The sequence below is a fragment of the Lolium rigidum genome, chromosome 6, assembly GCF_022539505.1.
Source record: "Lolium rigidum isolate FL_2022 chromosome 6, APGP_CSIRO_Lrig_0.1, whole genome shotgun sequence".
Lineage (NCBI taxonomy): Eukaryota > Viridiplantae > Streptophyta > Magnoliopsida > Poales > Poaceae > Lolium > Lolium rigidum.
The window spans coordinates 205,198,189-205,221,994 of record NC_061513.1 but is presented as its reverse complement, the minus strand read 5'-3'; the positions used below and the strand labels follow the sequence as shown (position 1 = coordinate 205,221,994).

The window sequence follows — 23,806 nt, the reverse complement described above, 5'->3', positions numbered from 1 at the left end:
CAAATCAACAACATACAAAAGAGATCATGTCGAAATTTCCCTAACTCACATTGCCTAACCCTAAGTGCAAAATGAGAGAGAACCTCGATCCCTCTTAGGTTTAGTTGCAATAAGGCGCGCAAATTTCCCCCGTTTTGCGATGAAATGCACATCCCATTTCTAAATCTACCCTTCGTTGTTCCTATGTTCTGGGTTATTACAATCATCCCATATGATCCCAAGGTTCTCTCCGGTTCACCTCCGAGGGAGTTCCCCCCTATACATGCAGAATCTGCCTAAGTGTAGGAACCCCCTGTCCGAGAAGCCGGACACACCCGGGGGGTAGCATTGGATGTAGAACCATATCAAATCACTTTTGTGCATGCCATGTGGACACACACAAGTTTTGGGGCCATTCCCTAGATCCGATGCTCGATTTCTGACGAAACCCTAGTTCTGTTGACCGCGCCGTCTACCCCTTTGACTGCATCCCATCGGGGTCCCTCGGTGGGCGTGTGCCTCCATTTGAGCTTGGTTAGGTCATAGGTACATGTGGAAACAAGGATCATCCCATATGATCCCAAGGTTCTCTCCGGTTCACCTCCGAGGGAGTTCCCCCTATACATGCGAGAATCCGCCTAAGTGTAGGAACCCCTGTCCGAGAAGCCGGACACACCCGGGGGTAGCATTGGATGTAGAACCATCACAAATCACTTTTGTGCATGCCATGTGGACACACACAAGTTTTGGGGCCATTCCCTAGATCCGATGCTCGATTTCTGACGAAACCCTAGTTCTGTTGACCGTGCCGTCTACCCCTTTGACTGCATCCCATCGGGGGTCCCCCCGTGGGCGTGTGCCTCCATTTGAGCTTGGTTAGGTCATAGGTACATGTGGAAACAAGGATCTCTCCTGCCCTTTTTTACCGCCCACCCTTTCACGCCGCTTCTCTCCCGCCCTTTTTTCCCGCCCACCCTTTCCCGCTCCTTCTCTCCCGCCTTTTTTCCCGCCCCACCCTTTCACGCCGCTTCTCTCCCGCCCTTTTTCCAGCCCACCCTTTCCTCGCTCCTTCTCTCCCGCCTTTTTTCCCGCCATGATTTCCCGCCAAGTTTTCCCCCCCACCCTTTCCCGCCCATTCCCTCCCGCCAAGTTTTCCCCCCGTTTCAGCCCCTTGCCGGCCTATATATAGCCATGTCTTCTCCACTAACAGACACCAGCAACATTTCTCCCTTCAACACTTCTCTCATCCAACGGAACCACAAAATCCTCCCGAGCTGAGCTGCCGCTGAGATGGCTCCTCGTCGCCGTAGCAACACGGGCTTTATCGGCGTTCGCCTGCGGCCTACGGGACATTTCGCGGCTGAAATCACCGCCGGTGGAACGCGTGTGTGGCTCGGCACCTTCTACACGAAGGAGGCTGCTGCCCGCGCATACGACGTTGCGGCTTGGAGGTTTGGCCGGCCGCGCCACGAAATGAACTTCCCGGAGGTCAGGTCTCTGACGGAAGCTCAGAGTCTCTCTACTGAGCCGCTACTTCGCTCACAGGGTGAAGCGCGGCGGTACAGGTCTGGCCAGCGGCGGATTGATACCACCGAGGCGAACGAGCAGTTCATGGCACAGTGGCGCAGAGACCATCCCGGAGACGTCGAAGCAATGCGCGCATTCTGGAAGGACAAGCAGACGTACAGGAGAGAGAGGAGGGCGGGAAAGCGGCAGGAAGGCCGCGGTTGAAGCGTAGTACGCCAAAGGAGAGGCGTCGACATGGGGGGAGAATGATGAACGGTGGTCGTGGAACCTCACAACCACCGCTTCAGAGGACACCCCCAGCGAGGATGAAGATTTCGACTTCTCTGATTAATGTGTGTGTCGAGTCCGTGTGTCTAGCGGGTCATGCGTCGACCCAGTGTTAAGTGCTTTGTTCGTGTGTGGGTGTAGTTCTTTAAATGTTTTGGTTTGTGTGTGGGTCTAGTTCTTTAAGTGTTTTGGTTCCTGTGTGGGTGTAGTTTCTTTAAGTGTTTTGGTTCCTGTGTGTGGGTGTAGTTCTTTAATTGTTTCGGTTCGTGTGTGGGTCTAGTTTTTAAGCGCTTTGTATCGTGTATGGGTCTTAAGTTATTAAATGTATCACTTTTGTGCATGTCATGTGTACACACACAAGTTTTGGGGCCATTCACCCCATCCGATGCTCGACCTCGACGAAACCCTAGTTCTCGTAGACCGCGCCGTCTACCCCTTTGACCGCATCCCATCGGGGGTCCCCGGTGGGCGTATGCCTCCATTTGAGCTTGGTTAGGTCATAGTTACATGTGGTAACAAGAATCGTCCCATATGATGTCAAGGTTCTCTCCGGTTCACCTCCGAGCGAGTTCCCCCAATACATCCAGAATCTGCCTAAGGGTAGAACCCCATGTCCGAGAAGCTGGACACACCTGGGGGGTTGCATTGGATAAACAAACCATCTCAAATCACTCTCTGATCCTCGATTTCTGAGAAAACCTAGACCGGGGTCCCGGCGGGGGATCTGTACCGCCCTAGCTTATACATATATATAGGTTTCCCGCAAAGGGGTTTGCCAAAATAGCAGTGAGAAATAAATAAACAAAAAAAGATTGGGATTAATAATTATATGGGTAATAATTATCTCTTTGATGCATGAAAAAACAAAAATGTGCATATTGGTCTGTGCCGACGGCCTTTGTTGCACCGTGGGTCACCGTCGGCACAGCATTAGAGGGACCCAGCAGTCAGTCTATGTGCCGACGGCCAAGGTTGCACCGACGGCTACCGTCAGGCACAAGTACGAGACGGCACCGTAACGGTTTAACGGCTGGGCCTGCTCGTCGGCAGCATGTACCGACGACCGCCACGAGTGCCGACGGTGACCTTCGGGCGCCAGCTTCGTGGTGCCGACGGTACGTTCGGCGCCGACGGTGGCCGTCGGTGTAGCGCGCAGTGTGCCGACGGTGACTGTGTGCCGACGGTCAGCTCCGTCGCCGGTCGACGAGCGCCTCTGTGCCGACGGCCCCGACATTTGGCCGTCGGCACATGGGCTGGCCGTCGGCACACGGCGTCTCTCCCGTAGTGACTTACGGAAAGCTGGTTACGAAAAAATCCTACGCCTCGACTGCTCGGGCTCGACTGTCGCAGCGCCACCCGCCGGTGTCCGCCTTCACCCATGACTAGATGGACCTAGCGCGCGTTGCCGCGCAGTTCTTTGCAATTATCGTTACGCAAATGACAACACTTAATGGTTCGGTGGAAATAAAATTTTATGTTTCTTATAATCAAGATAAAACAGAAGTAATAGCTCAATCGAGCCGCAAAGACGATGACAATTCAAAACAACGGCTGTTGTGGTACAAATGACAGTATATTGTGGTATAGAGCACAACTGTTATAGTGCGGTATAGGAATGAGGTAATTAGGACCCCTAATTCACCTAAACCTAATGTATCAACTACAGATCGTTGTGAAAAAACAGGTCTCTCCCAATTTTCAGATGACCACGGCGACGAACCTGAAGAATAAAACAGCAAAATCATTGTGACGAACCTGGAGGATGAGATGATTCCACTCATGGGTGTCACAATTATCTGACATATGAGAAGTCACTGCATTGGCTCAGTTAATTCTGAGCAACAAATTTCTATATGTAAGTTCAAAAAACTGTGATCAAATAATACCTATAGCACGAAGGCTTTGGCTGTGTAATCCACTTCCAAAAAAGTGCAATTAGCGGACAGATGTAAAGGAAGCAAACAAAAAGTGTTGTCTGAAGTTGCAGTGCCCAGAGATGTGTAATACAGGACATGCATGCTAAATCATACGCACACATCAACATATCTCAAGTATGATAATAAGGAAAAAAAACATAGGCGACATGCAATCTTCTTTGTCAACTGCTCTACAACTATAACCATCTTTTTTTTGTAATAATATCTATCCCGGTGAGCCGAGAGTTAGACCACTGCTTCCTCTCACGCTTATTTCCTATTGCGTGTAGAGCTGCTCCCCTTCAATTTCTTTCCAGCAGGAAAATGGATCTATTATGTATGACTATCATCGGCAGCAAATTGAGTTTCTTCCTTCAACAAAAGTGGTTTATGATCTGAAAACAGAACCATTAAATCATGAGAGAATATTACCATTATTAAGAAGAATATAAATTCTGGCCCTTTTACTGCACTGCCTACTATAATGGCAGTTTACATCAAGCAATATCTCAGATTCCAGGTATATATATGCAAGTATCCTTGTGACCAAAGCTTTCTCCTAGGAGGATACAACGGTAATAAGATGGTTTGAACCATTAGTTTTCCTAATCAACGAAAGTGTGGAATGAGCAACGGTACCGTAATGGTTCTAAGGGTCTCTATTGCGTGAGATATCTAGGCAGGATTGACATAGAAGATTATATACAAAATGCTATGAGTCGGAATAAAAGGGCATTCAGGATGATGGCTAAATTCCACACCGAAGTACCAATATTGATTGGAATGCAGTTAGTTGTAGGTGAAGAAAATTCCATGGGATTTCAGTATTCTGTCATTGCACTGCATGGGAGGATAAACATAGCCACTTTACAACATTCATGGCGCGGAAACAAAAATAGGATTGTAAGATACATTATGTGTTGTGTGAAATTATCTAGCTGAAATCTCAGTGACCACCTTAAAATTTCCAGCCATAACAACCTTGATATCTAACATATGTCCATTTTATCTTCAGAATAATAAACAACTTATGGACATTGGGTTACCCAACTGAATTCGTACATATACGTCAAAAAGGAAAATCATAGTAGCTCCACAATGGCAATGAAAACTAAAATGTTCACATTTACACATTCATAGGTGACATTCGTGTGCAGAGCACAACAGTCATAACACACCTGTTGTGAACTGCAACTATCATGATTTAGCTAGTCACAACTCACAACATAGATGGTGACTGGCAAGCCTTTCGAGTAATGTAATACATTTGAAGCCATACTTTTGATGGTGTTGCAAATGATGTCATCCTTTTACCAGCTGCTGCAGTAAAAATGTGGGTGGAAGAACAAAATATTCTTTATTTCTTATAGGTAAGAATATATAAGTAATTAATTAATCAATGGAGTTGCAAAGATAATTCAGAACAATTACGGACGTGACATCAACAATTGTGGTATAGAGCATAATTGTTCATGAGATATTGTGATATTTGTGATATAGGAATAAGCTAATTAGGATCCCTGATCTATAACATCAATACTAATATCTGAAGTACAAATCGCTGTGCATAGCATGCCTCTCTTTGTTATAAGATGATAACTAATCATAAAAAATCAGTGAACACGAAACTGAAGAACAAAAACGAAATCATTGACTTAACTATCTGATGGGTGCTCCTACTGCTGGAAAACATCAGCCAACGCTAAAAATGACCGGGGGCATATGAATATGTCATATCATATAATTAGTCTGCCCTCGTGTAAATACGTTTCTTGAAATAGAAGCCAGAAGGCATTTAAGGTGATTATTTTTAGGGGAGGTTGCTAACTTTTATCCTCAGGAGATAAAACTTCTCTAAGTTGCAAATCTCATATTCTGGAGGTTGTCTAGACACGGAGCATGGCTCCTAAATAACTACAAAGATAGCCACATTGTACTTACAACCCAAGCAAATAAGTTAATCCTTCAAAACTTCTAATCAAACCATAAACTTGTAAGAATACACTTTCCCGATCAAAATGGTCATGACATGTTCAGTTTTAGGCTCATACTCCCTACATCAGTAGGCAAGGAATGTGAAGTTCTCAGAGTAGGCTGCTACCAAATGGATCAGACACTCGGAAATTCCCATGAACCAATTAAACAGAGCCCACATCTGATCAACAGAGTTATTTTGAACTTGGAGATTACATGAACAAATAGCAAAGTTCAGAAACAACGAAGCGTAGTAACAAATGCCATAGACTGGATTGAATGGATTTAGAATGCCTTGTGGGGTCAAAGGATTTAGAATGCCATTGACTACAAAATATGAAAACCTATTTCAATATCATTTTCTTTGATGGAAAATACACTTCACCTAAGAAAGAAAACACTCTTGTTTTACATAAGAAAATACACAATGGAATCTTAATCATTCTTGGCTCTGCTCATCGATTGAAATTTTTTTAAGCCTTTGAAACCGTGAGCAAATCTCCAATTACAGATCTAATCCCCACCCCACGCCAATGTTTATTGCTCTTATTAACAGTAGAGCTCCAATCGTAAAAAAGAACCGTTTACAGGATGTATCCCTCTTGTTATTTGCAGTAGCACTCCAATCTAAAGAGAAGTGTTTCCAGGAACAGGAAACACGATGGTGCAAAGATTAGCATAGAATAAACCCCACGCACACCCAGCTGCTTGAAGGAAGGTACGCGGAGGAGACTTACCGGAGAAGGATATGAACCGGCCGAGAAGAATCCCTGCTGTGTGTAGACTATGATCCACTCAACTAATCTTGTAGTCGTAGAGGCGCTTGTGCACCGGCCTCTTCCACCCGCGCCTTGCCGTCTTCAGGGAGGGGTTCTTCTCAGCGATTGGCAGAGGGGTTCTTCTTGGACACCGCCGGTGTTCGTGGCACCGAAGGTGGATAGAAATTCCCTTCTCCCATGGAGAGCAGTGGGACAAAATGTGACCGGAGAAGGTGGAGGCGTGCAAGCTGGTGATAAGCATATCGCCGGGAAGTAAGAGGGCGATGGCGAGGATAGAAAATGATGGGTACATCGGAGGAGAAGCGAGGGATGAGGGAGATCTAGAAACATTGGAGACGGTGGATTCTTCTAGGTCGTCGAGTCGGTTACCGAGTCTGGAACAAAAGAGGAAGTCAAAACGAAACCGAAACGCTTCTCTCAGAAGAAACGCGTGTGTCGACAAATGAAGACTCGACACGAGGATGAACCACAGCTCGTCGCAACCGTGGGAGCTTAGTGCTCTTTAAAGATTGCTGCCCCGGCTGCCTCCTCTGCATGTCTTCTCACGGCTCTCCGCCCGTGTGGGCGCTTGGTTCTGACTCCCCTCAAAATCTGTCCGGATACGTGAAGGTATACTGCCACTTTCACAGCAAAATTGTCCTTATTCTCTCCGCTACTGTTAAAATGACATATGCAGGGTGGATTTTAGAGACATGTTGGTTGCAAAATGCCATGAATTATAGAAGTGCATGTGAGCTGACAGATTCAGTTTTATGGATTTTGCAGCAGTATCCCATAACTTTTGAAGAAAAGAAAACACATTAAAGCATATCATCTCTGAATTTAAAAGCTAGCGAACTATGGGGTGGCATTTTGGCTTGATTAAAAGTAAAATCGGTTAAACATACTTATAAGAGGAAAAAATACAATATACATGTCCGTGTCTCACATTGAATGCAAGTTTCATGAATAAAAGACATTTCTGTCCTATACATAAAAAATCATAATTTAGTATTAAAAAAGCAATTTCTAAACATTAATTCGTATTTTTCGCAGAGACCTCAAAACTTGCACTTTGTCCACAAAATTTTATTGGTAGACAAAGAACAGACATTTACATGTCAATTTTTAAATTTTTTTATTACATTCGGGAACGCCAATTATTATTTATGTTGCAAACTTTTATCACAAGTGTGGTGCCACAATTTTCTTTTGGAAGCATACCCACCCACCAATTTTTATCCCGCGTCCGTCATTGATCCAGGATGCGCCGAGGCACCACAAAACACACACACAAACTAAAGCAGATAATATACATAGCCAACATAACTAATTTAAAACTTGTGGGTGGAGGACGGATCCACGACTAACCATGTTGTGTAAAACATCCCTCGCCACCTGCTACACACATATATAATGTTGTAAAGAACTCACGATATTTCGATTACTGAAAACCAACCATGACTAGAACCAGTGTAGATGATGGTTGATAACCTACAAACGAGATGAATATTTACTATTAAACACCTGCCCTTTCAACGTAGCCAAAGTCATTGTTTCCCGAAAGAAGATCACAAACATCGCGACGCACGAGCAAACATGAGTCCTGCTGTCTGTGGATGGACAACCTGCCAAACTCTATCATGGTGCTGGCGGCCAACGATTTAGCTGAGCCTACTAATCAATGGAATGGGGACGTTCCAGTTCAAAAACAAAGTCGCTCCCCCGAATGAAGATTGCAAACATTCTAAGATCAAATTCACTTATGAACTTTATATGACTAGGTCAATGACTACATTAACCTCGCTAATCTAGAACCTGCCCAACTCAACATTTCTACTCCCAACCACGATAGTATGTCCACATACGGATCCAATTAGTAGTTAGTGTGGTAAGATGCATAATAAAAGAGGATGATTTTGCATTGATATATAAACATTTATTAGTAATCTCTAAGACCTCTACCCCCATCTCACTGGCCTTCACGCGTCCGCATAATATTCTATTTTGTAAGATTATATTTTCTTTTATGGCCATCACTTAGCAAAAAAACATCTTAACCTAAAGAAATCTAGTTTTTTATACCCCTTTAAGTATTTCAAAGAACAAAACCATGATCATCAGAAGGCTGGTGAGTACCGAATGTATTAGGACATGTCGGTCGCTGTAAGATAACAACTTGCCCAGTGAGCGTACCAACTTTCTCTCGAAGCTTTCTACCATTGATTTCCACTCACAACTTTGATATTTTAATGAATAGAACTCTTATATTGGTCTTCAACTTGTCTTGCATTGCGGAAACAAAAAAATATTACTCTAGTAAAGGTTGATCTTTAGTCCCCAATAATTTCTCAATAATACATAGAACCAATTTCATGTTTAGCGCATTTTCTAATCGTGTTTCATAAAAATGATCATGTCGTGAGTGTATTGGAAAATCTACACACGTCCCTCAACAAGATGGGGAAGGAGACAATCTACTTGTGCACCTTCCTTATCTTTAACAATTAGCATCGCTAACATATCGCCACAATATTAAAGAACATAAGTGAAAGTGGATCACCCTTTTGTGTATGAAAATAATAACCTATGTCATAGTTTACTTCAGTGTCTCAGTTGACTAACAAAATGATACCCACTATTTTGGGCCAAAACCCTTCATCCACAACACTTATTGTAGGAAGGGCCATTGGAATTTATCATACTTTTCTTCGAAATCAAAATTTAGACGAACATGAACCATTTTCTTCCTATGAATCTCATGGATTGTTTCATGGAGAACCAACACAATTTCCAAAATGTGGCGATGATGTATGGTATCATTAATAAAGTGTTCTACATACATGCATGCTTGATGGAATAATTGCACGCGATAAGGTTATGCTTTTGATGAGAAGTTTGCAAAAGCAGTTTGTGTATCGCGTTTCTTCTTTAATCCATGTGTTCTAGGGTGGTGGGGTTAGGCCGCGGCTATGATAAAAGCAGATCGGCTATTCGACTTGTCTTGCCTCTGTCCCCTCCCCTAGATCTGCACGCTCTTTTCCAAAGGAATTTTCATCTTTAGCCTTATGGTCCAAATGTGCCAAAGTGCCGATGGACCTCCATGCTCCATCTATATAACCTCGACCCCGGGGCATGTGTGTGTGTGTGTGAGAGATAGAGAGAGCTCGCACACAGTTATTAGCTAAATCTAGTTTAGATTTGTTCGACGTCGGTATGGCTACACAAGGCACGCCGGGTCTAGCCCTCGCCGTGGTGTGCGCCATGTTCCTGCTGCCGGTGCTAGCCATGGCCCAGCTCCAGGTCGGGTTCTACCAGAGGACCTGCCCCAACGCCGAGACGCTTGTCCGGCGGGCCGTCGCGACGGCCTTCGCCAAGGATGCCGGCGTCGCCGCCGGCCTCATCCGTCTGCATTTTCATGACTGCTTCGTCAGGGTACGTGCATACCTACACAATCAGTTCCATGCATACTACTCCTTCAGGATTGCATGGAAATGCAGAAGATCTGAAAATCTGTCAAAATTATGTGGTATACTGGAAGTAACTATCGTTCAAGCCATTAGAATATCATTTGTATGTAGATTCCGTACTAGATCCATCTCTAGCTGGTTTATCAGTCTCAGAATCGAGAGTAGTAAAGCAAACCGAGAAAGGTAAAATAGCTCCATCTCGAGGTAAAGAGAAAGCAGAAAAACTCAAGCTAGAAAGTAGCAGCGGATATAATGCTGGGGAACCTGCTGATCATTTCTTTGCCCGGAGGTAACGCATATTCCCCTGCTTGCGAAACCTTTCATCTGACGAATCTCAGTTACAATGTATCTTTTGCTGTTGGGGCGCTGTGCATCTTTTGCTGTAACCTTTCAAAGTATACCATTTACAGATATCCAATTGAAAGCAGGAACTAGGAAGCATTCATATTGTACGTTAACCAAAATTCTGAAATTACAACTCAGACATGAATCCCGTTATACTGACAGAAAATTAGCTACTCCGTTGATTCCATCCGTTCATCCTAGTGATTCCTAACTATGAGAATACATGAACTTTGCATTTACAATTTCCGCGCGCATGCAGGGCTGCGATGCCTCCGTCCTGCTGTCCACCAACCCCGGCGGCGGCAAGACGGAGCGGGACGCAATTCCGAACAACCCGAGCCTCCGCGGGTTCGACGTGATCGACGCCGCCAAGGCCTCCCTCGAGCAGAGCTGTCCCAGAACCGTCTCCTGCGCCGACATCCTTGCCTTCGCGGCGCGCGACAGCATCACCCTCACCGGCAACGTCTTCTACCCTGTCCCTGCCGGCCGCCGCGACGGCTCCATCTCCAAGGAGCAGGATGCCCTGGACAACCTGCCCCCTCCCACATTCACTGCGCAGCAGCTCATCGACCGTTTCAAAAACAAGACTCTCACCGCCGAGGAGATGGTCCTCCTCTCCGGCGCCCACACCGTCGGCCGCTCCTTCTGCGCCTCCTTCGTCAACCGCATATGGAACGGCAACACCCCCATCGTACGTCCGTCCGTCCGGTGAGAGACTCTATTCAGCGTAAGTGCGTCAATCTGATAAATGTGTCTGTATTAGGTGGATGCAGGGCTGAGCCCGTCGTACGCGGCGCTGCTGCGGTCTCTGTGCCCGTCGACCACGACGCAGACGACGCTGATCACGACGGCGATGGACCCGGGCTCGCCCAACGTGCTGGACAACAACTACTACAAGCTGCTGCCGCGCAACATGGGGCTCTTCTTCTCCGACAACCAGCTGCGCGTCGACGGGAACCTCAACGCGCTGGTCAACACCTTCGCGGCCAACGAAACTTTGTGGAAAGAGCGGTTCGCGGCGGCCATGGTGAAGATGGGCCGCATCGAGGTGCAGACGGGGAGCTGCGGTCAGGTACGGCTCAAATGCAGCGTCGTCAACCCCAGCTCGTCGGCCGAGCTGGGCTCCGCCGTCGACGAGGAGGGCGTCGTCGCCACGAGCTAGCTGATTAACCATCCTGCCATCGAGTTCCATCTTCCATGTGTTCGCTTTTTTCCGCTTTTAGGTATGATCGCGCATGTGTGTGCGCGCCTTGGCGATGGCTAATAATTATTAATTAAGCACGTAGGTATCACTTGGTGCCGGGCTAGCTACCGGCTACATTGTATCCATCTGAATAGAACAAATCCTTGTTACGTGTTGCTACTAGTTAATTGTGTCCCATCACGAAGTACTATTACAGTAATGCTACACCTACTGACGGGAAGGGTTACGGAAACTCTACGCGCTGACGGGTCTCCAGACGTGGCGCTAGCGTGGAATAGAAACCGCTCGGTGAGAGTGAGAGAAAAAAAATAGAGAAGGAAAATCCCCAATCCCATCTCCTAGCGACAGAGGGATGCTTCTTGTCGCGGCGGCGCAGCGGGGCCAACTCGGCGTCTCGCGGAGATCTTGGACGCTGGAGGCGGCGCGGCTATATGTTGGTCGCAAGGGGCGTCGCGGCAAGCTGTTGATCGTAGGCTCTTAGGCGGCGGCCGCGTTGAGCTGCTAGAAGGCAACCGGCTGCGTGCGAGCTGTTGGACGGCAGACGGCGGCGCGCGAGCTGTTGGACGTCAGGCCGCGGCCTCAGCGAGCTGTTGGATGGCGGGCGGCGGGCTTGGCGAGCTCGTGGTCCAGGACGGCACCAGGCACAACATGGTTCCAACATGGACATGGCAGGTGAGCCCCTCCTATGTCTTAGGTGCTGCATTTTAACTAGTAAAAGACTTTTGGCTAAGATCAATTTTGCTGTCTCAAGTCTCAACTGATATTCAGATTTGCAGGATCTGCCGCTGCTGCTGGACTGCTGGTATACTGATGAAGCCAAAGCCAGAGAATGTACCTGCTGGCATACTGAATAAGCCAAAGCCAGAGCATGCCTTTCAGGCCTGAATCTTCACCTAAAACAAGCCCACGATTCTGAAGTTGGATAGCTCAACTGTTGTCGCAGTTCTAAATAACATACATTGGAACTTCAGAAGAATTTGGGATATGTACAAAAAGATAAAAAATCTGAAGACAGTAGTCCTTAGTTCTGGGAGAACTAGGAACAATGATGTTTGCTTTCTCCAGTATACCAGGAACATACCGAATTGGTTCTAAGTTTGTAACTGGCATGTTATAGTCTCTGATCTTGTAAATTAATATACAAGGTTATTAAGTTCATGACGTTTTAAATGATTGTAAAGCTTGTCCTTCCAACTTGTATGTTGTGATCTAAAATTATGAATAAGAAACATGTTCGCTGGAAACTTCGTTTATATATTGTTGTTCTGTCATCATTTGTTGAGAATGAAAAATTAAGAGTATCAAGCTGAGATACTAAGGGTGTGCTGCTGATGCTTCAGCCAAGAAGAGCATAGAAATGCAACATTCTGTTTTCTAGGTGAAGGAAAGGATTTTCTAAGGATAAGTATATCTGGAAGTCACAGAAAGTTTAATGAGGCTCACCTTTACTCCCAACCAAATACTTCAACCATTTCCACAAAATAAAACATGGCAGCACTGAAACAACATCCATTACAATGTTCAACTCTCGGCAGTTCATAAACGTTGCAACTCTAGATGTGGAGAGAAAAGAAAACAAATAGATGGATGGTCTCCTTAAATTACAGTTGCCAGGTGCAAAAAAAAAGGATTACATAAAAATCCTTAAATTGTACAACTCATGTCTCTCTCTGATCCTTCGTATCGTTGATCCCTTCAGTTCCATCTGGTACTGCAGCTTCCTGGTTGGATTGATGTCGCAACTACTATAGTGCCCAAGTTAAATAATCCCTGCGACAAACAATTAATAAAATTTAGATCTTAAATATTTATTAGAAACAGAGAGATTAATAAAGAAATATAGCTCAAATGATCCATACGGTAGTGGAGTTGTCATGCTTGGATTTATGTTGCTAGAACTAATATCCAGTTCAGTATCTTGAAGTAAACATGTGCTTGAACTTCACCTCCTCTTCAAGTTCCACATTGCTTTTCTTTTGTTGCTCGATTCATGCCACTGTAGTTTGATCATCCATTCCTACAAATCATAAAATATTTGATGATCAGGTTTGTGCTCTACTAGTATTTAATGAGATCACAATAAAACATAATAATACGAATGATTTTACATGAAGCACTGTAACATTTATGATCTGATTACTGGTCTGCCATAAGCTCCATAGGAATAAGCAATAAGCATGAATTTGGGTCGATCAGGAGCGACGGCAAACCTGTTTGAACTCGAGCAGCTCGGCCGGCTGCACGGCGGCGAGGTCTAGCTGCAGTTTAAGGAAAACGGTGAGCTACCTATACGTGGCATGGAGTTCACGACGGCATGAAGGCAGCTCGATCTTCCCGATCTGAACCAGGCGTAAAACTTACGGCGCAGTTTCCGCTTTTGACATAATTAGTGGCACGTCCGGCGAGCGGCGAGCGGCTCGGCGGGGGGCACAACGGCGAAGTCTACCTGCGGGTTGAGGAAGATGGTGAGCCAGTATGCGCGTCCGGCCGCTCACGACGGCGCGATGGAGGCGTGGTGGATCTCAACAAAGGGCAAAATGTACGGGGCAGGTTGGGCTTTTCACTGCAAAATTAGCGGCACGTCCCTGCTTCTTCTTTTCTTTCGTTCAGCCTCCACGTCGGATCCAGGCCTTGTCAGCGCGTAACTAGTCCGTAACTCTCCGTAGGTGTAGCATTATTGGTACTATTACCTCCGTTTTATGTAAGTCTACCACCGTCCAATTCTCTTTTACACTACATCTATATTATAAAAAGTTGAATCATTAATTTTAAGGAGGAGGTAGTAATGTTTTCATAAAGTTACAAAATAAGGAAATAATCTTCATGAAAAACCTTAGTACTATTCAACTTTGACCAATCTAGATAACATGTACTAGTGGTCAAAATCAGATAAGTTTAGGGGGTGAACAACTTTTAGTCAGAGAAAAATTCTCACTCATGTGACATCATCGAATCCCATTGCAACTCATGTCTAGCACGAATCATAAAAAAAAAAAACCGTACTCAGTTGCATCCTCATGTGCAACTAAAGTTGCAAATAATGGATAACACGAATCATGATGGACTCTTAGTCGATGGAGAATTAGTAAAACCCTTAAGTTTGAGTGCACATTTATTTTGGAGGACTGGTATTCTTCTTTGTTCTTCTGTTCATTTTTTCATAAATTGGAGAAAATTAGAGAATAGCAATAAACCCAATACACAGAGAGTCTCATAAACAAAACAAAAATTGCAGCTAGATACTTGAGGTCATCTTCTACCTTGCTTTTGCCAAGCAGCTCCTTCGCAACCCGCCACTGAAGACGTAAACATCAGCTCGGTCTACACGATGGTTCTAGCTCACCACAACACTAACTCCGTGAAATTTTCAATGAATGTAAGGGTTCCCTTCGAAAGGCACATCGAGGTGGAAACTGCTTTGCATAAGAGAAGGGCACGCAAGACCATGGTTTAACACTTAAGTTTCATATAATTTTGTACATGACAAAGAATAAAAAATTTCAAGAAACTTACAAAAATTCATAGAAATTTATCTATTTTTTATCAGTTTTGAAGTCGGGCGCTCAAGTTAATTTTTAGACAACATAATGTCTTGGTGAGGAATCAAATTCAAAAGATATCATACAACTAGCTAGCAGGAAATTAATCACTACACTACAACAACGTTCCTACTAAGAACATGATTTACCGCTTAAAGTGTTATCTCTCGGATTTATTCAAATTTGACCTAACTTTTTGTTCTATATTATGCGAAATTCGTTCGAAATTTCAGAAACAATCCCTACACTGGACAAGGCTCTAGTCATCCCACGAACGATGGCCACAAGACCACATCATTACAGAGGCTACTTGTATCCCACTGCACCAACAAGACACGACATGTGTAATCATGTATAGAAACCTTAAGTGAGAATTATTTGCGCCATTGCCGCCAACTCCAGGGGAGAAATGATGGACGGTCTCACTCTACCTTACCACCCGATTCTACTATCAGATTTCTTGTCTCGAGCGAAACCTGAGATGGAAGAGATGCTAGTAAGCCATGATCAATGTCGCCACCTCCAGAAGGGTTAAAATGGCATACATATATCGGACCCTTACCCTAACCTACCATACACACCCCACTGGTAAATCAGGGTGTCGCACCCACGGGAAAGAGGGTCCTCGGGATCCTTCTAGTGCGGACCACAACGACATATGATCTCGGCACACCGGGCTGGGCCTCGAGTCCCTTCAAGACCGAAATCCCGGGAAGGATGTGTAAGGAATGATGTATCCCTTCTCGGGACGGGATGTGTCATTGTGTGGTCGACGAGTACACCATAAATGATACCTCACGGCGTGGAGAGAGAAGGGATACATCACGTTTAGGTTGGAAAGGGCTAGGCTATATATTTGAACACTTCCCCTCACGTTTAGGCTGGACAAACGGGAAGACACTAGATGTGGGTAACCGGGGGCTGCAACTATTCATAGTAGATTAAATAGTGCGTTAGCCAGGGGTTTGAACTTGAGACCTCCTGGCTCTGATACCATATTAGATTGATGCACTAGCCAAGTTTTCTAAAAATTCAAACTATTGAAAAGGGCTAGGCTATAACATCGGCCGTACAAAGCGCCTGAGCAGTTGTTTCTAGGGATGGAGAGAGAATCTCGTCAGAGTCCCTTCTTGGTCAAGGGTCATGTCAGTGCCCTATCGTGTGTCCGTAGTGTATCATGAAAGATTGCTGCACTAGCCAATTGAACCAAAAGTCCGAACTGCGGTGTATTTATATTGCAGCAAAAAAAAATTTCTTTTGTTTTTAATACTGCGCAAGCAAGGTCTTGAACTTGAGACCTCTTAGCTCTAATACCATGAAAGATTGCTACACTAGCCAATTGAATCAAAAGTTCAAACGAATGGAAAGATACTAGGTAAATTTATATTCAAGTACCATCCATCTGTTAGCCCTCCTACGACATTTTTTTGCCATGTAACCCTAGGCCAGTGTGGCATTCCCTTGGAAGTATAAAATGAGTGTGATTGTCCCGCTGGGTGCACCACGTTCCAAATAGATGAGAGACCACTGGACAAATGGATAAAAACAGATACTTTTAATATTTGAAATGAGTCGACCTGCTGGAGATGTTTTAATTCAGCGAGTTTGATTTTGTCCGGTCCAGGATTACAAACACGGGTTGTGCGTTCAGACTTTTGGTACTGAATCGGTCTCCCATGATACAGTGATATTCTCGGGGAGGGAGCATATCCTCGCGGAGGTACACGCTGACACCGACAGAATAAGCGCTTGCTTGTTTGCGCAAGCAAACGACCGGGCAAACTAATGAAAGGCTTCAGACAATGCGGCACAAGAAAGCGAGGAAGCAAAGACTAATCAGATGCTGCCTTGGCAGAACAAGCAGCCGACATGATCATCTTGTATGGTGCAAATTAAAGTCACAAGGCAACGGATTAGTTGCTTTCTTAGACTAGATCAGGCCTTATCCAGATATACCAATTGTACTGAAGAGTCCAGGGAAAGGAATATGCCGGCCAAACTAAAGTAGTGCAATCACCGTGCAATGCAGCAGAGCCAAACCACGCACTTTGCTAGGGGGACATATCTTCAGAAGGTAGGCTTGGAATATTTCTTCTTGGAGAACATACACATATGGAAATGAAAGGGCAGCATAACAAAAGGGTAGCGCTACACTTAAGTGCAACCAAGCAGCAGTCACATGTCTTTGTGTGAGGATATATCTCATGGGAACGATCGATCTCATCAGTTAGCTCAGTTCACGCTTTCTATTACGGTTATCTTTACTTTGCATCGTGTGTTGTACGCAAGCTACCCCTCGTTGTCATAGCTAGACTCTTTTTTAATGCCCGGTCATGAATCATGGCCGCTTTGGTCCTTGTACAACTTTGTACTCCCTCCGGTCTCTTTTAATTGACTCGGATTTAGTACAACTTTGTACTAAATTTGAGTCAATTAAAAAAGAACGGAGGGAGTAGTTTCTTGTAGTTTCTCAACTTGAAGTACATCAGCATATCTCTATCTATGCGAAAGCGACCAAGACCCAAGACCATTGCAATTTGCAAAGCTTTGATCATTGGTGTCGCATGTACCCTGCATGTGTGCACAGCTACTGTCTTGATCTGGTAGGCCAGCCCATAGGGGTACATACATTGTCTATTGAATCGGCAGAAGCACACAGGAATATATGCACACGACCTTTCCTCCAGAGAAAAACTATGAACCCTTTATTCCAGATAGAGAGCGGCATATATGAACATACAATTTGTCTTTAGGAATCATATGGATGGATTGTAAGACAAGGTATCTACTTTTGGTCGCATTCTGACCGATCGCCACAAAAATATCACATGTGCGCAAATTTAGCCTGTGACACAAAACCTCGACTACAATCATGTCAAAGAGAACAATCTCACGTAATTAGGTAAACACAGTGAGAGACGTACAAACTCAAAATTATTTTTCCAGTAGTTGATGGATTCAGGACTACATAACATCTGAATCATGCATCCTCATGTTTCTGTGTGTTTCCGAAGCATGTAGACAAAAAAAAAAACCTCAATTAGGGGTTCCATGAAATTGTATGCTCTGTTTCTACTGAAAATTCTTTCGTGCTGTAGCCTCTGTAAAAACTGAACCATAGTACTGAGGCCAAGAGTAAACAAGAGAACTGAGAGCCGCGTCCCCTAAAGCGTCTCCCAAAAAGATTTGGGCGCACCGGACAAAAAATCGTTCCCAGCCGCGCGCTCCAAAGCCTCTTTTTGTTCGGCGCGGTCCAATACGGTGTCCGGGGCCCCGAGCCCATCCCTACTACACAGGGGATGCTCCGGACACGCCGGACACAACGAGAAGCGAGGCGAGAATACGCGGGCCCGACGCGTCAGCGGCACATTCAAGTTTAAACCTAACCGTCGCCTACCTCGCGACGAAAGTTATTGACGCGCAGTGAGACACGAACGAAGTGTCGCAGCTTTGCCTTAATGGCGACGGAGGGGCAGACGAGATGTATCGTCGGAGCTGCGCAGCCTCCACGCGTTGCCGGCGTTCGCACGCCACCGCGCGTTCCCGCGCTTTCTTCACGCCGCTTCTGGCCTCTTCCCACGCTATCTTCGCGCCTCTTCTGGCGACGCCGGCATCTATAAAACCCCCCCCCCCCCCCGGCTCAATGGCAGCAACCACAGCAACCGGCACTCCTTTCTCCACCGCAAGCACATCCCTGCGTAATGATGAACCGCCCCGGCGCAAGCCAGTTCCCTCCACCACCGTCTCCACCACCCAAAGCACCGCAGTTCGACATCGACCCGGAAGCTGCGGAGAACGAGGCGTGGGAGGAGGCGGCGCTGGCGGACACCATAGCGGCGTTCGACGCTGCCACGACGAAGGAGATGGGCGAGAGGTGGTGTGCAGGGCGGCAGTACCTGCACATGGAGCGGGATCTCCAGTACCGTGAATGGCGGAAGGCGATGGAGCAGCGGCGGGAGGCGGTGGAGCGTCAACAGCGGGAGACGGAGGCCGTCAACGGCGGGAGGCGGCCTGGGGGGCAGGGGCGGATGCATTGGCGGCGGAGGCTGACGCGTTGGTGGCGCAAATGGAGGCACAAATGGAGGAGGATGAGGCGGAGGAGGAGGAGGACGACGACGACGACTTCGAGTGGTTCGACGACGACGGGCCGCACCCGGATGAGGCGTCGGATCAGCAACAAGCACTCGTCGAGTCATTCGAGTCGGAGAAGAAGCTCCAGGATGACGCCCATTCCCGCGACGCGCAGATTCGCCGCGTCGTCGAGCTCTCCCTCCAGGCGGCGCAACAGGGGAGGGCAGGCGATGACGCGCTGCTGGAGCAGCGGCGTCTGGCCTCCACCCTACGCATGGAGAGGCGGTGCGCGCAGCAGGAGCTGCGGCGGAGGAGAGGCGATGATGGGGCGGGGCCGTCGAACGCACCGCTGGGCAGCCAGTAGGCTAGGATTTAGATGAAATCTAGCCGTTTTCATTCGAACTTGTAATATATAATCAAATTTGAATGGAAACCTTTATTTTGTGCACTTTTATTTATTTGGGTGCGTTTTGGGGGACACGTCTAGGGAGCGACATCCCCCAAACGCGTCACAAACGAAACACGTCCCCCAAACGCTCGATCCGGCGCCGTTTGGGGGATGTTCTGGGTAACGCGGCTGGAGATGCTCTGACTAGCAAGTAAAAGTACATATAATCCCATCTACAAAAAGCCAAATTAGCAAATTACAGTTAACTAATCAAAGCTAAAGCAGGTAAGTAATAAGCACACATGCAGCTATATGGTCCTGTCAATTGGAACCACTTGGATGGATTCCAAGACAAGGTAGCTAATTCTGTGCGCATCAGGTACGATGATCGCCAAAATTATATATTGTTTTTTACTGAAAATTCCTGTAGTGTTGGTAAAAAAAAGGAACCATACTATAGAGGCCAAGAGTAACCAGGCGAACTAACAAGCAAACAAAATACACAAAATCCAATCCAAAGAAACAAACTGGCAATTACATTTTACTAATCAAAGCTAAAGCAGTAAGCAAAGCACACATGCAACCGTATGATCCCGCTAATTGTAAACCGGTGCGGTAGCATGAGTATCGCGCGCTACTTTCGGCAAAGAGGAGCTGCATGAGGCATCACGCTCTACCTGCTCCATGGAACCACCTCAAATACCGTGTTGTCCGTTTATACAAAACCCTACTTGATCTATATAACCCCCTGAGACAGTCCCATGTGATGTGCATCCTCTGTAATTCTAGGAGATCTGGCATTGCGTTGCTCTAGGCTCTAGCCAGAGAAAGCCATTGTCCCGATCAATCGGAGATGGATCGTGTGGTAGCTGCCGTAGTTGCCCTGGTGGTGGTGGTGTGCTTGCGGCTGCCGGCGGTCGCCCACGGGCAGTTGCAGGTAGGTTTCTACAACACGAGCTGCCCCAACGCGGAGTCGCTGGTCCAGCAGGCCGTCGCGAGTGCCTTCGCCAACGACTCCGGCATCGCCGCCGGCCTCATCCGCCTCCATTTCCATGACTGCTTTGTCAGGGTACGTTGTTCTGCACAACTGGTCGATTATTTATTCCTTGATTTACGTCTCCATTCCAAAGATTTTTTCCCTAGCAACGTAGCTGCAAAGATGAATTTACTTGCCTCAAACTGAAATCAGTACGCGCTAGTGTGGTACCAGTTACAAGCGTGTATGCATGCGTATAAAGTCATGTTTCGTGTTAGCTGGAAACTTGGAAATAGAAGGTGAAAGCAAGGCATCCCTTGTTGCCCCTCTCCCCACGAGTCTAACAAAGCAACAGCTAAAATAAAGACTGAAAAAAAATTAAAGGTCGATCGTGGAACAAGGCTGCACGTATACTGTTATTCCTCCTGAATATATTGATTTGAGATTTTGGATGGTCACCACATCACGTAGTCACGTGGGTGAGAGACAGTCATAAAGATGCACTACAATGCGCTAAAAAGGAGAACTATGCAATGCACATCATCACATGTGAATCTAGATAGATGTCACGATAGAGAGCAGATGCCACTTTCAAATATCTTCTCACTAGATAGATTTACATCGAAAGTTTAAATAGATCACCCCCGCTAACGCTATACACTTTTAACTGAATAATAGCCTGCCAAATCACGCTAAAACGCTAAATTAGGCTAAACAATAGCGATAGTTTTTGCTTCAATATTTCTAGATTTAAATTTAAAAGTTGGACATTTTTATGTTGTATGCACTTACGCACTACTTTAATCACTACAATCATCATGGTTGTTCATTAGATTTTGTATCATTAAATTATAAAATTTATTGTCATATTAGATTATATGAATTTATATCGGACTTCTAATTTTTCTAGAGTTTTATTTTTTTTTTAGAAAAAAATACGCTAAATAGCTTAGTGCCGCGCGCTATAGCTTTGATATAGCTTCTTAGGTTCTTAGCTGCTAGAAAATGCCGCAGCAAAGAAGGTACATCGCGCCATTTTAAACTTTGTTTACATCATGGTTATGCACATGAAAATTAGGCACACATGGTGTGTAGTTGAACATATTTTTCCCGTCTTACATACGAGGAATTACACATATAAATTGGCTAAAAACTAGCCGTATTCTTCAAATATCGCCCACCGGAATATCATGCCAGTGCTGCTACAGTTTGTGACGTATCGTAAAAATCACAATAAAGAAACTGAGAAGATAAAATCACAAAAGTGAATCTTGGTTGCGTATTGTGTTTTCACGTCTGGTGCCACGGTGAGTCGCATTTTATTTGTTCACAATGGGAGCATCGTCCAGCCTAGGCATTGAAGCCCTGCGCATAGCCTTGACGGTGAGTGACTCGCATAGCAAAACTGCAAATTAACTGAGCTGACTATTCGCGTTTACTCTGCTCGTCCAGGGCTGCGACGCCTCCGTGCTGCTGGTGTCCGCCAACGGCACGGCTGAGCGCGACGCGCCGCCGAACAAGCCCAGCCTCCGGGGCTTCGAGGTGATCGACGCCGCCAAGGCCGCCGTGGAGAAGAGCTGCGCGCGCACCGTGTCCTGCGCCGACATCGTGGCGTTCGCCGCCCGCGACAGCATCAACCTCACCGGCCAGGCCTCGTACCAGGTCCCCTCGGGCCGGCGCGACGGCAACGTCTCCCTCGACCAGGACGCCCGCGACAACCTGCCGCCGCCCACGTTCACCGCGCAGCAGCTCGTGGACCGCTTCGCCAACAAGACCCTCACCGCCGAGGAGATGGTCATCCTCTCCGGCGCCCACACCGTCGGCCGCTCCTTCTGCTCCTCCTTTCTCCCCCGCATCTGGAACAACACTACCCCCATCGTACGCTCCTCCTCTCCGAAACCACACGCATGCATTTTTTTGTTTATGATCGACCATGCGACCTAAGTGCCGCCGTGCGTACCGTGTACGTGCAGGTGGACGCGGGGCTGAGCCCGGCGTACGCGACGCTGCTGCAATCGCTGTGCCCGTCGACCCCGAACGCGAACACGACTACGGCGATCGACCCGAGCACGCCCGCGGTGCTGGACAACAACTACTACAAGCTCCTGTCCCTCAACCTGGGCCTCTTCTTCTCCGACAACCAGCTGCGGACCAACGCCACGCTCAACACGTCCGTGAACAGCTTCTCGGCGAACGAGACGCTCTGGAAGGAGAAGTTCGTCGCCGCCATGGTGAAGATGGGGAACATCGAGGTGCTCACGGGCACCCAGGGCCAGATCCGGCTCAATTGCAGCGTCGTCAACAACGGGTCGACCTCGGTGGCGGCCCCGGGGATTGAGATGGCGCACCTCTACCCGGGATCCACCGCCTCCATCGATAATATCGCGACGAGCTGATGACATACTTAAGTTTTCATATCAGGACCACGTGACTGTGCACCGCTGGAAGAACTTTAGTAAGTTAGGCGAAGATTGCTACGTATGCGTTTCATGTTTGTATGCATGAGGCCTGTGTGTGTGGTTCTTTTGATGGTGGCGCTCGAGGGTGTGCTTCTGTTGTTTGCAAACGTGAATAAAACGAAGGTTTTATTTTTCTTCTTCCTCCAGCCTTTTCCTCGCAAGCGACGAAAGGTGACTGCTGACCTTTGCTTGAGTTGGTAGAGCCATCGAGCTTGGAGGGATATATAGCTAGGACGTCCAGTTTCATCAGACACACGGTACCATAAAATCACGTGTTTGTGAATGGTTCGTCCCCTTAATTCGATGCTACTTTTTCTTTAAGAAATGGGTCACTAGTTATCACAAAAAATTTGGCGCTGCCACTGTAAATCGGTGAATTGGATGGATGCCACTAATTTTATGACCATGTTGTTTCTAAGACATTGGATGGACGTGACGCCGGCTACCATTTGGTCCGGCTAATTTGCCGTCTGTCTGACTCGTTTTCTTTCATGTGGGTTTAACCGTGCTTCAACATTTTGGTTCGTTTTCTTACATATAGGTTCCACCTTGCACTGCCATTGTAACCGTTAAACTTACTAGCGGGCACCACCACATTTTTGTGTCATTCCCATTTTTATCTCTCGTACTCTCCTCCTCGCGTCACCATTGTTTTGTCGCCCACCGCAATGGACTCTCCAGGCCATACCTTAGCTTATTGTCCATCACCACGGATGCCTCGCCGCTTTCATGCCCTCTCTCCTGAACCATGTTATCTTCTCGGTCGTGGTCTAACTGCTGGAAACGGAGCTCGCATCCTCCGGTTGTCCCCGGCATGCCTTAAACTTTCGATGTGAATCGGATGTGTGCGCGGAGATGATCTCCTCCATGTACGAAGATTGTGTGGGTGAATTGTGTGGGTGAATATGACGCGGAGCCAGAGGTCACAGGAAA

General features: G+C 46.6%; 2 protein-coding genes across 2 annotated transcripts; both read left to right on the top strand.

The window, feature by feature from the left end:
- Positions 1-9,586: 9,586 nt before the first annotated feature.
- LOC124666413 (peroxidase 1-like) lies at positions 9,587-11,457 on the top strand. The gene is made up of 3 exons (XM_047203751.1): positions 9,587-9,856; positions 10,496-10,927; positions 11,000-11,457. Exons 1-3 carry the CDS (start codon positions 9,638-9,640, stop codon positions 11,396-11,398), a joined length of 1,050 nt encoding a protein of 349 aa, XP_047059707.1. The 5' UTR covers positions 9,587-9,637; the 3' UTR covers positions 11,399-11,457.
- A 6,980-nt stretch (positions 11,458-18,437) lies between these two features.
- Positions 18,438-22,896, top strand: LOC124667059 (peroxidase 1-like). Its single transcript, XM_047204389.1, has 4 exons — positions 18,438-18,462; positions 20,308-20,507; positions 21,867-22,292; positions 22,388-22,896. Exons 1-4 carry the CDS (start codon positions 18,438-18,440, stop codon positions 22,808-22,810), a joined length of 1,074 nt encoding a protein of 357 aa, XP_047060345.1. The 3' UTR covers positions 22,811-22,896.
- The last annotated feature ends 910 nt before the right edge of the window (positions 22,897-23,806 follow it).